General features: G+C 36.0%; 10 protein-coding genes across 10 annotated transcripts in view; 2 read left to right on the top strand and 8 right to left on the bottom strand.

Annotated features, from left to right (window-relative positions):
* The window catches only part of FDP41_006041 (uncharacterized protein), a gene marked incomplete at both ends in the record, with an annotated part of 1,809 nt that extends 1,790 nt beyond the window's left edge, over nucleotides 1-19 (bottom strand). The window contains one exon of the mRNA XM_044709633.1: nucleotides 1-19. This exon is cut by the window's left edge and continues 1,790 nt beyond it. Coding sequence (XP_044559649.1) covers nucleotides 1-19 — 19 coding nt within the window.
* A 10-nt stretch (nucleotides 20-29) lies between these two features.
* On the bottom strand, nucleotides 30-950 carry FDP41_006040 (uncharacterized protein; the record flags this gene model as incomplete). The annotated part of the gene is made up of 1 exon (XM_044709632.1): nucleotides 30-950. The coding sequence occupies one exon, from the start codon at nucleotides 948-950 to the stop codon at nucleotides 30-32; it is 921 nt and encodes a 306-aa protein (XP_044559648.1).
* A 98-nt stretch (nucleotides 951-1,048) lies between these two features.
* Nucleotides 1,049-3,187, bottom strand: FDP41_006039 (uncharacterized protein; the record flags this gene model as incomplete). The annotated part of the gene is made up of 1 exon (XM_044709630.1): nucleotides 1,049-3,187. One exon carries the CDS (start codon nucleotides 3,185-3,187, stop codon nucleotides 1,049-1,051), a length of 2,139 nt encoding a protein of 712 aa, XP_044559647.1.
* Nucleotides 3,188-3,832: 645 nt separating this feature from the next.
* Nucleotides 3,833-4,822, top strand: FDP41_006038 (uncharacterized protein; the record flags this gene model as incomplete). Its single annotated transcript, XM_044709629.1, has 2 exons — nucleotides 3,833-3,947; nucleotides 4,203-4,822. 2 exons carry the CDS (start codon nucleotides 3,833-3,835, stop codon nucleotides 4,820-4,822), a joined length of 735 nt encoding a protein of 244 aa, XP_044559646.1.
* Nucleotides 4,823-5,196: 374 nt separating this feature from the next.
* On the bottom strand, nucleotides 5,197-5,514 carry FDP41_006037 (uncharacterized protein; the record flags this gene model as incomplete). The annotated part of the gene is made up of 1 exon (XM_044709628.1): nucleotides 5,197-5,514. One exon carries the CDS (start codon nucleotides 5,512-5,514, stop codon nucleotides 5,197-5,199), a length of 318 nt encoding a protein of 105 aa, XP_044559645.1.
* Nucleotides 5,515-5,530: 16 nt separating this feature from the next.
* On the bottom strand, nucleotides 5,531-6,694 carry FDP41_006036 (uncharacterized protein; the record flags this gene model as incomplete). The annotated part of the gene is made up of 1 exon (XM_044709627.1): nucleotides 5,531-6,694. The coding sequence occupies one exon, from the start codon at nucleotides 6,692-6,694 to the stop codon at nucleotides 5,531-5,533; it is 1,164 nt and encodes a 387-aa protein (XP_044559644.1).
* Nucleotides 6,695-8,480: 1,786 nt separating this feature from the next.
* FDP41_006035 (uncharacterized protein) lies at nucleotides 8,481-8,783 on the bottom strand (the record flags this gene model as incomplete). The annotated part of the gene is made up of 1 exon (XM_044709626.1): nucleotides 8,481-8,783. The coding sequence occupies one exon, from the start codon at nucleotides 8,781-8,783 to the stop codon at nucleotides 8,481-8,483; it is 303 nt and encodes a 100-aa protein (XP_044559643.1).
* Nucleotides 8,784-8,822: 39 nt separating this feature from the next.
* On the bottom strand, nucleotides 8,823-9,218 carry FDP41_006034 (uncharacterized protein; the record flags this gene model as incomplete). The annotated part of the gene is made up of 1 exon (XM_044709625.1): nucleotides 8,823-9,218. One exon carries the CDS (start codon nucleotides 9,216-9,218, stop codon nucleotides 8,823-8,825), a length of 396 nt encoding a protein of 131 aa, XP_044559642.1.
* A 293-nt stretch (nucleotides 9,219-9,511) lies between these two features.
* FDP41_006033 (uncharacterized protein) lies at nucleotides 9,512-10,009 on the bottom strand (the record flags this gene model as incomplete). The annotated part of the gene is made up of 1 exon (XM_044709624.1): nucleotides 9,512-10,009. One exon carries the CDS (start codon nucleotides 10,007-10,009, stop codon nucleotides 9,512-9,514), a length of 498 nt encoding a protein of 165 aa, XP_044559641.1.
* Nucleotides 10,010-10,929: 920 nt separating this feature from the next.
* On the top strand, nucleotides 10,930-12,138 carry FDP41_006032 (uncharacterized protein; the record flags this gene model as incomplete). The annotated part of the gene is made up of 1 exon (XM_044709623.1): nucleotides 10,930-12,138. The coding sequence occupies one exon, from the start codon at nucleotides 10,930-10,932 to the stop codon at nucleotides 12,136-12,138; it is 1,209 nt and encodes a 402-aa protein (XP_044559640.1).
* Between the last annotated feature and the right edge of the window lie 514 nt (nucleotides 12,139-12,652).

Raw genomic sequence — 12,652 nt, 5'->3', positions numbered from 1 at the left:
ACTTCTCTTTTGATGACATGATGACTTCTTCAAGTTGAGCAATCTTGCTTGAAAGTTGCTTTCTTTCTTCCTCGAAAGTTTTTTTTCAAATCTTCGCAAGAACCTATCCATCGAGAAATTTCTTTATCTTTCTCCAACGTTTCATTTTTCAATGATGAAATTCTCTCTTCTAGATCTACAATTAGAGAAACCTTAGCTTCAAATAATTTCTTGGTTTCTGAAAGGTGAGATTTTACCATGAAAATATCTTGCTCATAAATTTTCTTTTGGTTATCGAGAGCTTCCGATTTTTCAATGATTTGTTTTTCTAAATCGGTGAGAGCGTGTTTCTTTAGTGTCTGTAGTTGTTGCTCCTTGTCATGAACGCTGTCTCTGAATTTTTCTACTTCAGCATTCAAGTGAATGATTGCTTCATTTTTGATTTGAAGTTCTTGCTGAGTTGTTGTAAACTTTTCATTAAGCATGTTCAAACTCTCTGTAAGGTCCTTGATAGTGTCTTTCTGTTTTTTAAAGTGTAATTGAATTTCACTGAGTTTACCTTGCAGAGATTGAATTTCACCTTTAAGTTTGTCAATCTCAAGTATGTGGGCATTCGCGCACTCTGTTTTGACCACGATTAGATTCGAAAGCTCTTCAATCTTCTTTTCCGTTTTTTCTTGGAATTCTTTGTGCGTATTTACCTTGGCCACTAGTGTTTCTTTGAGTGCGTTAAGCTCTGTTTTGAGAGAGTTGTTTTCATTTTGTGATTGTTTCAACTCCTCAGTAATTCGATGGATGGTTTCCAATTGTTGCTGGGCATTAAATTGTAGAGAATCCTTTTCTTCGATGAGATTATCATAACGTTGTTGAAGAGTAGCCTTTTCTTGTTGAAGATCCAATAATTGATTTTCCAGATCAGATTTCACTCGGTTGATCAAGCTTTCGTTCTCCTTTGTCTTCAACTCAAACATTTGTTTCATATCAGCGTCTTTTGAATGTAATTGTTGATTCAAAACTTCATTGCTCTCTTGGAGGGATTGATTTACATCTTGTAATTGGCTAATATCACTTAATAACTCTTTTGTTTTTGTTCAAGTTTTGAGAGTCGTGCAGAATATTCAGATATTTCAAAGCTAGACTTTTTCTTTTCAATTTCCAAGTTTGAAATGCTCATTTCGTGTCTTACAATTAGATCTGTTTTTTCTAAAATAACAACTTCAAGAGCTCGTTTATCCTTTTCTAATTGCTCCATCAATTTTCGAAGTTTTGAAATTTCATTTTCCTTTTGTTGCAGTTCTACAGAGGCATTTCTTAATTGATGATTAAGCTGCTCAACTGTTTCCCTATACTCTGATATCTTTTGCTGGGAATCAATTTGTGATGACACCATCATCTCTTCCTTACTTGTCAGTGCAGTGACGTGAAGCCGATTCTCATTTATGACCTGTTCAAGACGCGTCGTAAGATCAGTGATCGTTCTTTGACTCGTTTGTTGATAGTTCTGGAGATTAGATTCAAATTCGCTCTGTAGACGAGCTTTTTCTTCGTTCACTTTCTCTTGGTATTGCTTTAACTCTTGCATTTTTGAATTATATTTCATTTCCCACTCCTCTTTAATCTCTACCATCTTGTCATACTTCTTTTTGAGAGATTCCATTGCAATTTCATTATGTTTATAATCTTGCTCGAGCCGTGATATCAATTTTTGCTCATGCTTGAATTTTGTTTCCAACATTTGATGCTTATCGTGAAGAATAGAAAGGTTGCTTCGTTCCATTTCAAGTTGCTGTCTCAAATTTAACAATTCAGATTCTTTGCTTCTTAATAACAAATCATAATCAATTTTCATACTCTTGCTCTTTTCTTGTTCCACATTCAACTGTTGTGTTAACATGTCGATCGAATTTTGCAACTCTGAAACTTTTTCATGTGATAATCGTTCCTTCTCTGAAAGTTCCATTTTCAAATTGTGAATATCTTTGCTAAGGAGTGATAATTCTTGTTCTTTTTTGGATATAAGTTTTTTAATTTCTGCCGCCTGATTAATGGAATTATTGCTCAGCACTATTTGTTCTTGAAGGCGAGTAATTTCTCTATCTTTTGAAGAAATTATTGATTTACATTTTTCAATTTCTTCATTTTTGTGCTCTAGCAATGATTCATTATTTTCATTCTTGTTGATCATTGATTCATAAGATCTTACAACTTTGCGAAGGTTGTTAATTTTTTCTCGTTGAGAATCGTTTTCGTTTTGCAACCTCGAGATTTCTTCCGATTGCTTTCCAGCTTTTTCTGTAATGTTATGAGAAGTGGACTGGATGAGCTGCTTTTCAGCCATCACGTGGTCAAGTTGCTCTCTGAGAGATTTTAATTGGTTTTCATATTCTGTGAGTAAAATTTGAATATTTGGCGACAATGACTTGCGTCCATCTGTTGATGACGAGGCAATATTGTTGACTGTGTCTTCTGTGGATGAAATTGCATCCATTTTGTGGGTTGTTCCCAAAATATCATCCGCTCCAAGTAGTGATACTAAATTTGCTGTAATATTGTTTGTGTTCACCACTCTCTCATTTCTTTTAATTGTAAATCCTTCGTCAATTTGATGCATTATTGTTTTGTTTTTATCAGCAGCTTCCGGATCGAAAAAGATGGAAACTTCTCGTTGTGGCGTTCTTCGGATGATGATTTTTGGCTGATGTGATGAAGAAGCATTTTTATCTCGTTGTTGAATGGCTCGATGAGCGATCGAAGGGTCTACTTGCTGAAGGGAAGTAACAGGAATAGAAATTAAAGGACACAAAACACCACATCCGCATCGATTCATTGAAAAATTGGTGCCTTTTGGAAAGAAGAAAGTTAATACCTTAATTAAATCGGATTCTTGCAAGTCATTTAAAGGTACAAGAGGTATTTCGGAGGAAATCGGTTGTTTGTTTAAAACATGACATCTCGACACCGAACTCGTGTTGAGATTTGTTGTACTTGATGGAGGTTGCATGTAAAGGTTTGAAAAGCTATTCGACAAGATGGAAGAGTCTCTCGAATTCAATTGAGGTAACGACTTGGAATACAGTTCCGAGTTGGGAATACTTTTTTGAGAGAAGCCTTTCAAAGTGGAGATAAGATCTCTTCTCTCGGAAGAAGATCCATGCGTGTGGTTCGGATTGTGGTTATTATGATTACTCCTGGAGGTATTTTCATTCATTTGAGGGTCTTGATGATCCAATTGTCCAATCGGAAGAAGGCAATTTTTTTTGGTACAATTTCGAAACGTTTTGGCGGCAAAAGTTTTGGCTTCCTTTCTTGCAGCTATTCATTCGTGTTGAACACTCGCCAACATCTAATATGTTCAATATTACAAGGTTTTGATGGATTGCATGAAGAATAATTTCTGTGAACCTCTCATACAGTTCACTCGTTTTAAATTGATTTCAAAGATAATAAAAAAAATGTATAATTAATTTTTATGGCCGAACGTTCGGTGCGTCATTCGGTCGCTCGTTTTCCCAATATTGAAAGCTCGGAGTTTAGAATTTATACAACTTGTGGAATAGTGTTCAATGGTTCCGATGCAAATACATATTCTGAAACGTTGTTTGTTCTTCGAATGGATGAATGTCGTTTTTAAAACAAGAATTTATTGCAAAAAATGTCATCCAATGACAGTCCTCACATCACCACCTCCGACTCTTTCCATGAAACCACCTGACATGACAGAAATTCTTCGTGTGAGAGATCGTCTTGATCAACTCATTTCCGACAACAATCCATCTCATCGTTTTGTTGCTGTCGATGACATGTATTCGGAGAGCGAGAAAAAGTTTTACATGTACCTCTCGGCCAAGATTAAATGTCGAAAAAGAGTCGTGAGTTGCAAATTGATCGGTTTGATGCGAGACGATTGGAACACAGAGAAACGAAATTTCAGAATGAAGTCTCGGAATTATTTCTTGTCATGTGTTTACGTGAGTTTTGTTTTGAATAATGTTTATAATAATTGAGAGTGAAATGTTGGTCATTCATTTAAATTCAATGGAATCATATGGTGGAAAATGTCATTAATAATGAATGGATCATCATCCTTGTGAAAAATGTTTTGCATTGGATCGATCTATGAATCTGGTTGATCACAAATTTATGAAAATAATTCTTATGACAAATACTTTTGACAAATATTATGAAAAACACCATGTTGTTCATAATATATTGTGAAATTGAAGAAAACGAATTGATCGAAACTCCTTCATGTCTTAAAAAGTATGAACATGCCAACTTGTCCGAAAAAAAGTTCAGTGCCACAGAACGTAAAGAATTATTTGCAGATTTATTGAAATGTGCTTCTCTGAATGAAAATTCTGAAAAAAAGAGATTTTATGAATGTCATGACTCGACTATTCTCGATCGTTATGTAATTTTGAGTGATTATGATTCGAAAATTATATATCAAAAAGGTTCACTCAAAACCATGCCTTCTCTTTACAATGCCTTTACAAGACAAATTCCTGATCTGAGTGACCTCTTGGAAGGAGACAATTTAAATCATCTCACAGAAAATGACATTTCCAAGTTGAAAATAGTTTTTCAAAAATTTAAATATGAGAAACAATTGGATCAAATAGTGAAGGATTATGAAACTCTTTCAAATTATCCTCCATTGTTTTTGGCATTGACGAGTACGTCTTGCATTCCATATTGTCGAAAGCACCTTTTGAATTGTTTGAAGAAAGTTTATTATCAGAATCATCATGAGGAGAAAAAGGAAGAAGGAAAAGTTGAATTGGACGATGCTTTCATTCTCGATCTTTTCTTCTCTAGAGGATGTTTATGGTTGTTTTTGTGAACCTTGTTGTGCAAAGGTGGCTAGTTATATTGAATATGAGAGTAGCAAACAAAATTTAAATCCATGAAGAGTTTGCATGGTTTGAAGAAGAGAAGAATTATTGGTGTTTAGTGGTGGAGATTCATATCCATGTGTGATCATCCGAACAAACAAGAATATTTGAAACAAAAAGTTTTTCCAAACTCATTTAGATTCCAACTACCGAAAAAGAAAATAAGGAGACATTTAATGAAGCCAGATATGATATCTATTTTGAGAAATGACCAAAAACTCGAATGAATGAAACAATATGGTTTGAATAGGGAATCATTGTAAAGGCATTAGATGGTACTTCACAGATTCATCTTCAATTAAATATTCAATTGTGAATTCGTTTAAGGTGTTCCCAAATAAGCACCAAAATAACAATGTTCCATCCTTTGCTGCAACAATTCATCACTATACTTCAACACAAAGCCATGGCATTTGAGAGCTTCCATCACCAAATCAGCATCATTTTTCAACTCATCACTCGCAAAATTCAACGCATATCCATTGTTCTTCATTGCTTCTAACATGATGTCCCTGTCATTGCGAAATGGTGAGTAATCGGATCCAACAACAGCAAGACCATTGAGTTTGGCAACACTTAACACAAATTCTCTATCTTCAACAATTTCTTTTGGAGCCCCTTTCTGAAAATATTCCAACATCCAAGCTTTGTCAGTCTCAATAAGAATTCCTTGTCACAAAAAGTTCATTAGAAATAAATTCAAAAACAAGATTGCCTTGTTTGATCGATTCAATCACAATTTCTTGATCTCTTGTAATCATTTCATCAGCATATTGAAGAGCAAAATCTTCATTTCTAACTGCTGCCATTACCACCTCTCGATCATTTTTCAACTCTTTCGATGCATAATTAAGTGCAAATCCATTTTGGTTCACAGCAGTCAATACAATTCCTTTGATTCTCTTCAACGCAGTCGAAACAAATTTCAATGCCATCCCATTTTGTTTGATCGCATGAAATGCAATTTGTATGTCATCCTGCAAATCCTGAGAGGCATATCGAAGAGCATTACCATCAATTTTGAATCGCAACAAACGTCCATGTTCTTGAACAAGTTTCATCATGATTCCTTTGTTTGCACGACCAAAAGAAACTAAACGATCGAATTCTGGAAAGAGTAATTTGATAGCTTTTAACATGAATTCTTCATTTTGGCAAAGCTCCCAAGATGTACTTTGAAGTGCTGTCTTATTTTGTTTGATTGCTTCTAATGCAAATTCCATGTCTTTGCAAACTCTATTTGTTATATAATGAAAACATTTTTCATTCGATCGAACGGCTTCAATCAGAAATTTTTTGTCCTGTTTAAGTTCATTTGAAGCAAATGTTAATGCAAGTTCGTATATTTTGATAGCTTCCAATACCACTTCTTTATCATTGCGAATATCATTACTGGCAAAATGTAATTCACACCCATTCAATTGAACAACCTGATGCACAAGCTCTCTGTCTTGTTTCAGCTTTGGTGATGCATATCTTAATCCGTATCCAAACTTTTTAGTGTGATTCAATACAAAATGCTTGTCATTCATGAATTCAATTGGAAAGAATTCTATGTATTCCAATTCTCGATTCAATAGCCATTTCATCTTTCCTTCTTGTTGCAATGAAAATTTCCTTTTCAATTTCAATTCCAATCTCCGAATCTCATCCACAATTTCCAAATTTTCATCATGGAGGTGATGCAAACAAGCAGAAAATTCGATCAAAATCACCCCCACATGCAGATGAGTGTCCTTGTTCAGCAATTTGTCATCCATTTCATTATGGCTGATTTCAGGAGCAGGATGAGAATGTTGGCTGTGCGCTCTTTTCAACATTTTTTTATGAAGGTCGGGCGTAAGGAGAGACCTCAAACCCAAAGCTTGTTCCTTACAATTAACCAACCGATTCTTATTGTTGTTTACGTTTTCAAAATAGGGAAAAACATACTTTATCTTCCTCACACTCAATAGACATATCAAACAAATCTATTTCAAAATGTCGGAAAAGAGAAATGGATATCTCAGAGCAAAACAACCTGTATTGGTATAAAGATTCTTATTAGTGTTGAAGTCTGCGTTCATGTTGGTTTAAGGATTTAATAATGGTCTGGTGTTTGTGGGATTTTCTGTATATTTTGTTAATTGACTTTGTTCAGTAGAGTCCCGAGCATTAATTAATAGACAGTTAGGCCTCGACTTTCGTCTGTTTAAAATCGGAATCCAACAATAAGATCGTTTTGTAAGAATTTGATTGGAATCGTCTTTAAAAATTAGCATCATTTACCACAAAGTGCGAGAAGATGGATTTGATAATTAAAAGATTCCCAAGCAGACTGTTGGGCAAACTTCTCCCTCCCGCCCACCCTCTCCAGAGCAATTCAGATCGGAAATAGTTTTTGGTAAGTTCATAAGTTTTAGGAATTGTATTGGGCCAACCACTACCAGTACCAGTGACTAGTTTGGAAAAAGTAATTAACTAAGGTTGTGGGACGATCGTTAGCTGTTACAACTACTGTCTGTGCAATCAGTGGTTGGAGGCATTCAGAAGAGGGCATTACTTTCCCTTAATTTCGATTCCTTCTGAATGGGCAGAGTTTTTGGCGTCATGGGACATGTTTTTCACTCATTGTTCTAAGGGTACCAGTGTGAAGGATTTATTGCGGAGGAGAGTTGAGATTGGATCTAATGGTTTCGCCTTTGTTGGACGCATACGGAAAGCCAAGTTATTCATTCTCAAGAAACCTTAATGTCTGTGACCTGTTGCTTTTAATTAAGTGCTGTCACTGGGTGTCTTTGTTAGTTCAAACAGTGTCATTATATAGTGACTACTTAGGAACAGCAAACACTTGCAGAACATTGGTAGTTTTACCGGATGGTGGATTCCTGAAGGTTGTGCGGAGAAAGACCAATGTTATTACCTTAATTGTCGTTTATGTTTTCAAGTAGTAGCATATGAGTTTATTCATGGCACTACTAGTATATAACATCAGAATGCGCTTGGTGAGAGATAGGAGTTGGTAGATTGATGCTAAGATCATCGCTCAAAAATTACCTCAACAGCAACACAGCGTAGTAGTGTCTAATATATGTCACAGCCAAACCAAGCAAGCTCTTGCCTTCAAGGTGAGAATAACAAGAAGAGAAATTTAGAAGAGGATCAGTCCCCTCTTCAAGAATTCTCTAACGAGTATGAAGAGAGCCCTAAACAAAGGAAACTAAACTCAGAACCTTCTGATCTGAATACGGAAAAGATCCTACTCGCAATGCGCGCCAATACTCTCAACAAATTGAAGGTCTCACCTCACACATTCAAGGCTTGGAGTCTCGTTTTCTACAAATGAATGAACAATCTCAAAAGAACTTGAACAGTCGCCCTTTAAACCAGTTCTCCAACATGAACCCTTTTGGACTTCAACCTCCGGCATCATTGAACATTACTCCAGTTGAGCTCACCAACACTGCAACAAACCCTGCCAACATCTTCAAGAAATTCCCTCGCTTTCCAACCCCTCATCACCCACCAAACTCAGAAGATACTTTGAACATTTATAACCCGAAACAAACTGGTCCAAATTTCTTCTTGAAAGGCCTATCCAACGAGTCCTTATACTACAACGTTACCTCAGTCTTTACTCGCATAATATAATGCACATCCGTTATTTCTGACTGCTTCTAACATGATTTCCTTGTCTGAGGTAAAACATGATCCAAAAACAGCAAGACCATTGAGTTTGGCAGCTTTTAACACAAATTCTCTATCCTCAATAATATCTCTCGGTGCATATTTGAAAACTTCTTGACATCCTGCCTTAATCATTTCTAATAAGAATGACTTATCACTAAAGAGTTCATAATCGTACTGGGTGAATGGTTTGGTGGTTGGATAGTCCCATAAATTTGGACGATGGTACAAAAAGCTTGCCATCTTGTCTAACAGCTGTCAATAAGACTTCTCTATCATAAATCAACTCTTCCGATGCATATCCAAGTGCTCTTCCATTCTGTCGAACAGCAGCCAAAACAATTTCTTACATCGCTTAACTAAGTAATAGGGTTTGAGAAGCTCTTTTTCATAATCCTGAATTGAAGTTTCCTCTTCCCCCACAACAACCCTCTCATTAAATCTAGACAAATAGACCTCTTCCTCAAGCTCTTTTAAGTGGTTGTTGAGGAATTCCCGAAGGGGTGAATATCTTTCCTTTCGATCCATAATCGTTTCACTCAACGTTTGATGAGAAAACACAGGAGATGTACAAGCAACACTAAAGAGAATCATTTCCGAAGGTCTTTCTCTGGTAAAGGTGGTGAGGGAACATTCAGCCTGATCTCGCATCCACTTGTCCATTACGGAATTTTCCATTTTTTTGTAATTTTTTTCATCATTTCGATGAGAAGATGTTTTGGCAACAGGCGAGTTTGTTCTTCAAGAATATCTTCCCTTAATTGTGCAAAACGAGAGGCATAGTAAAGAGTTCCCACATGATGAGCCAATTTTCCTTTGATAAGAATAAAACTCGCTATAGATTTCAAGTAGATCAATAAACCACAACCCTCGATCAATCGAGATGGGTCTTCCATGTTTGTATTTGCATCCATCAATGCTTGATCGTTTTCATAAACACTCTTTGGATGATGCAAGATCTTGAGAGAATCCTAGTTGGATTGGAAACAAACAAAATCAATGAGGTTGGGTTTTTTTTTCCATTGGACCACTAATTGGACTCGAGTTCCAACTTTCAATCGATTCTCAGCAACATCGACCCAGGATGATTCTTCATGACCCTCCTCAGGAAGTATTTCCACACGTATGGTGGTCGTTGGATCAGATAAGGCATAGGCAAATGCTTCAGGATAAATCTCTGTAATAACACCTTTGACCATCACAGGTTGTTTGGGATCTTGAATTGCCAAGAGTTGAAGAAGAGAGTCCTTTGAGACTGGACGATTCTTGGAAGAGGAGAAAGATGAAGCTTTTGATTCATTTGCAATGCCAACGATCTGATCGACTGTTTTGCCATTACCATATATGGATCTCTTTTTGGAATTGCTGTTGGTGGCACCTCTTCTCCAAGCAGATGTTGGAGCTTTCTCAAAGAATGGTTGATCATTGGACATACGTGTACGGTTATAGGAATTATTCTTCTTAGTCATGTTTCTGATGTTGCCTTTTTTTTAGAATGGATCTTTAGCAAGGACGAATGTTGCAGTTTTAAAAGCATTTCACCAACCGTGGTGAAGGTGTTGTATCTTTGGAGTTCCCAAATCTTGTTGTGACACTTGGACTTCCCAACAACATTGAACCACATGGAATCTCCAAAACGTTGATTGTATCGAATTGGGATTTCCCAACAACTACCACACGTCGCCATGGATCCAAATATTAATAATTGCGAATTGTAACAATAATCCAAAATCTTTCACAAGTTTCATCATAATTTTTTGTTGGAATAATCAAAAGAGACTATTTCAAATTCTGGGTACAGTAATTTGATAACTTTTTACATGAACTCTTTATCTTGGAGAAAATTCTGTGGTACCCATCGAAGTACTCTCTTGTTTTGTTTGATTGCTTCTAAAATAAATTCCATGTCTTGAAGTATTTCGAAATTCATTTCCGTTCAATTGAACCACTTCATTGATTCAAAAGCTATTTCTTTCTTATTCATGGCATGAACTACCAATTCCAAAAAAGAATCCTTCAACAAGATTTGCTGAAACGACCAAAACTTGAAGTTTCAAGATGTTTCACATTCAAAAAACAACAACACGTACCCGCTGAGTCAGCGATCCACCACCGCCACATGTGCATGCAACTCCTTTTCGTTGTTGGCAACAACGGTCGCCGTTTGGGATCGTCATCAAACACCACCAGCACCATGTGGACACAGCGGATCGTGCTGATCAGCATGGCGATCATCATGATGATGACAATTTGCTCTCTTGCTGCTTCCATTCATTTCTCAAATTCCATTCCACAACATTCCCAACAACTACCACCAACAACAACAACATTCTCAACAATCGCCAACAACAACAACTTCGCATGTACTCTCTGCAATGTCCTTCTCACCATGGTCGAAAATGAAATTCACAAACAAGAACCTTATTTGGATCAATTGGCTGAGAAATTGTGTCGTGTCATTCCCTCTCATTATCAGGAATATCAATTATTGTGTGATTTATTGATGCAAAATGGTTTGGATTTGATTGTGAATTTATTATTGAAGGATTATACGGCGACAGAAATATGTGTGGGTTTAAAAATTGCACAATGTAATGGTTGTATGTTGAAAAATAGTACCAACACTACTGCCACTTCGATTAGTACTTCTTCCACCACTTCAACCACTACTACTACTTTTGGCAATAACATGAACTCAAAGAGGATTCGATCCAAAATTATGGAAAATTCATTAAAGAGCGAATATACCATGTTCAAGTTGAGACAAGAATTGGAATCATTGACAAGACAGAATGAGAAAATGAACAATCAAGATGGAAATGGATGGTGGAAGGTGTGGAATGGAAGAAATTTTTCAAAATTATTACCAAAAATGGTGTTACAAAAATTTAATAATGATCCACAACGTATGATGGAAAAGAGAGCTCGTATTAAACATGCACTTCAAACGTGGGTGGTTGCTCTTGTCATGGCACGTCGAAAAGAAATGCAAAAAGATCAGTCACCTTTCAAGAAAAATGGATTTTCAGATTATGTCACTCCTGTCAGTGATGATGATAAAGATTTCTTCCCTTCAAATCACTTTTTGGTGAGAAATGCAGATTGGAGAGGAATGGATTGTGACGATTCGAATCCAAATATTAAGCCTGGAATTTTTGATTCCAATCTCAATAACAGAGACATGAATTGTAATGGAATTTATGGAACTGAACCCAAAACAGGAAGGAGTTATGAAAGTTTGTATTGTAATGCAACAGCAACAAGACAAGTCATCATGTTTGGTGATTCTGCATCAAGTGGTTTTCATGTTCCTCCTGAATATTTAGATGTTGATAACATGACCAATGTTGGATTTTTATTGGAAGATGAATTTGATTGGCCTCAAAAATGTTGGTCCACAGGATGGGATATTAAAAGTATTGGAGAGGATGGATCGATTTATTTGAGAATGAGACAACGTGATTTATGTATGCATAGACAATATCAAAATGTTGGACACAATGGAGGTGAGTATTTCAATAATGATTATTCAGAGAGGCCAATGATGATTCTATATGTGATCAAAATGTTGATGTGGATTTGTGTGTGGAATGACTAATGAACACTGTTGTGAATTGTGGAAAATTTAATCTATGATATGTTTGTGGTGAAATGTCATGTCGTGGAATTTCACATTTGGGAAGCATAACATAGACATTTTTCATTCAATCGAATGGCTTCCAACACAAAGTTCTTGTCATTTTTAAGTTCCTCTGATGCACATACAAATGGACGCCCATCTTTCTTCGTAGCTATTAATACCATTTCTTTGTCTTTGCGAAAAAAGGATTGAGATAATTCAAGTCCATTCAATTGAATCACTTGTAATACAAACTCTTTGTCTTGTTTCAGCTTTACAAATGCAAATCGTAATCCATGACCATATTTTTTGATGTGATTTAATACAAATTGCTTGTCATTCATGAACTCGATGGGAAAGAAATGTTCATATTGTAATTCTCGATTCAATAACCACTTCTTCTTTCCTTCTTGTTGCAATGAAAATTTCTTTTTCAACAACAATTCCCATTTCCGAATCTCATTTTGATCTTCATTATTATCACTAATATGAA

This window comes from Naegleria fowleri (genome assembly GCF_008403515.1).
Source record: "Naegleria fowleri strain ATCC 30894 chromosome Unknown tig49, whole genome shotgun sequence".
Classification (NCBI taxonomy): Eukaryota; Heterolobosea; class Eutetramitea; order Acrasida; family Naegleriidae; genus Naegleria; species Naegleria fowleri.
This window is presented reverse-complemented; position numbering and strand designations above follow the sequence as displayed.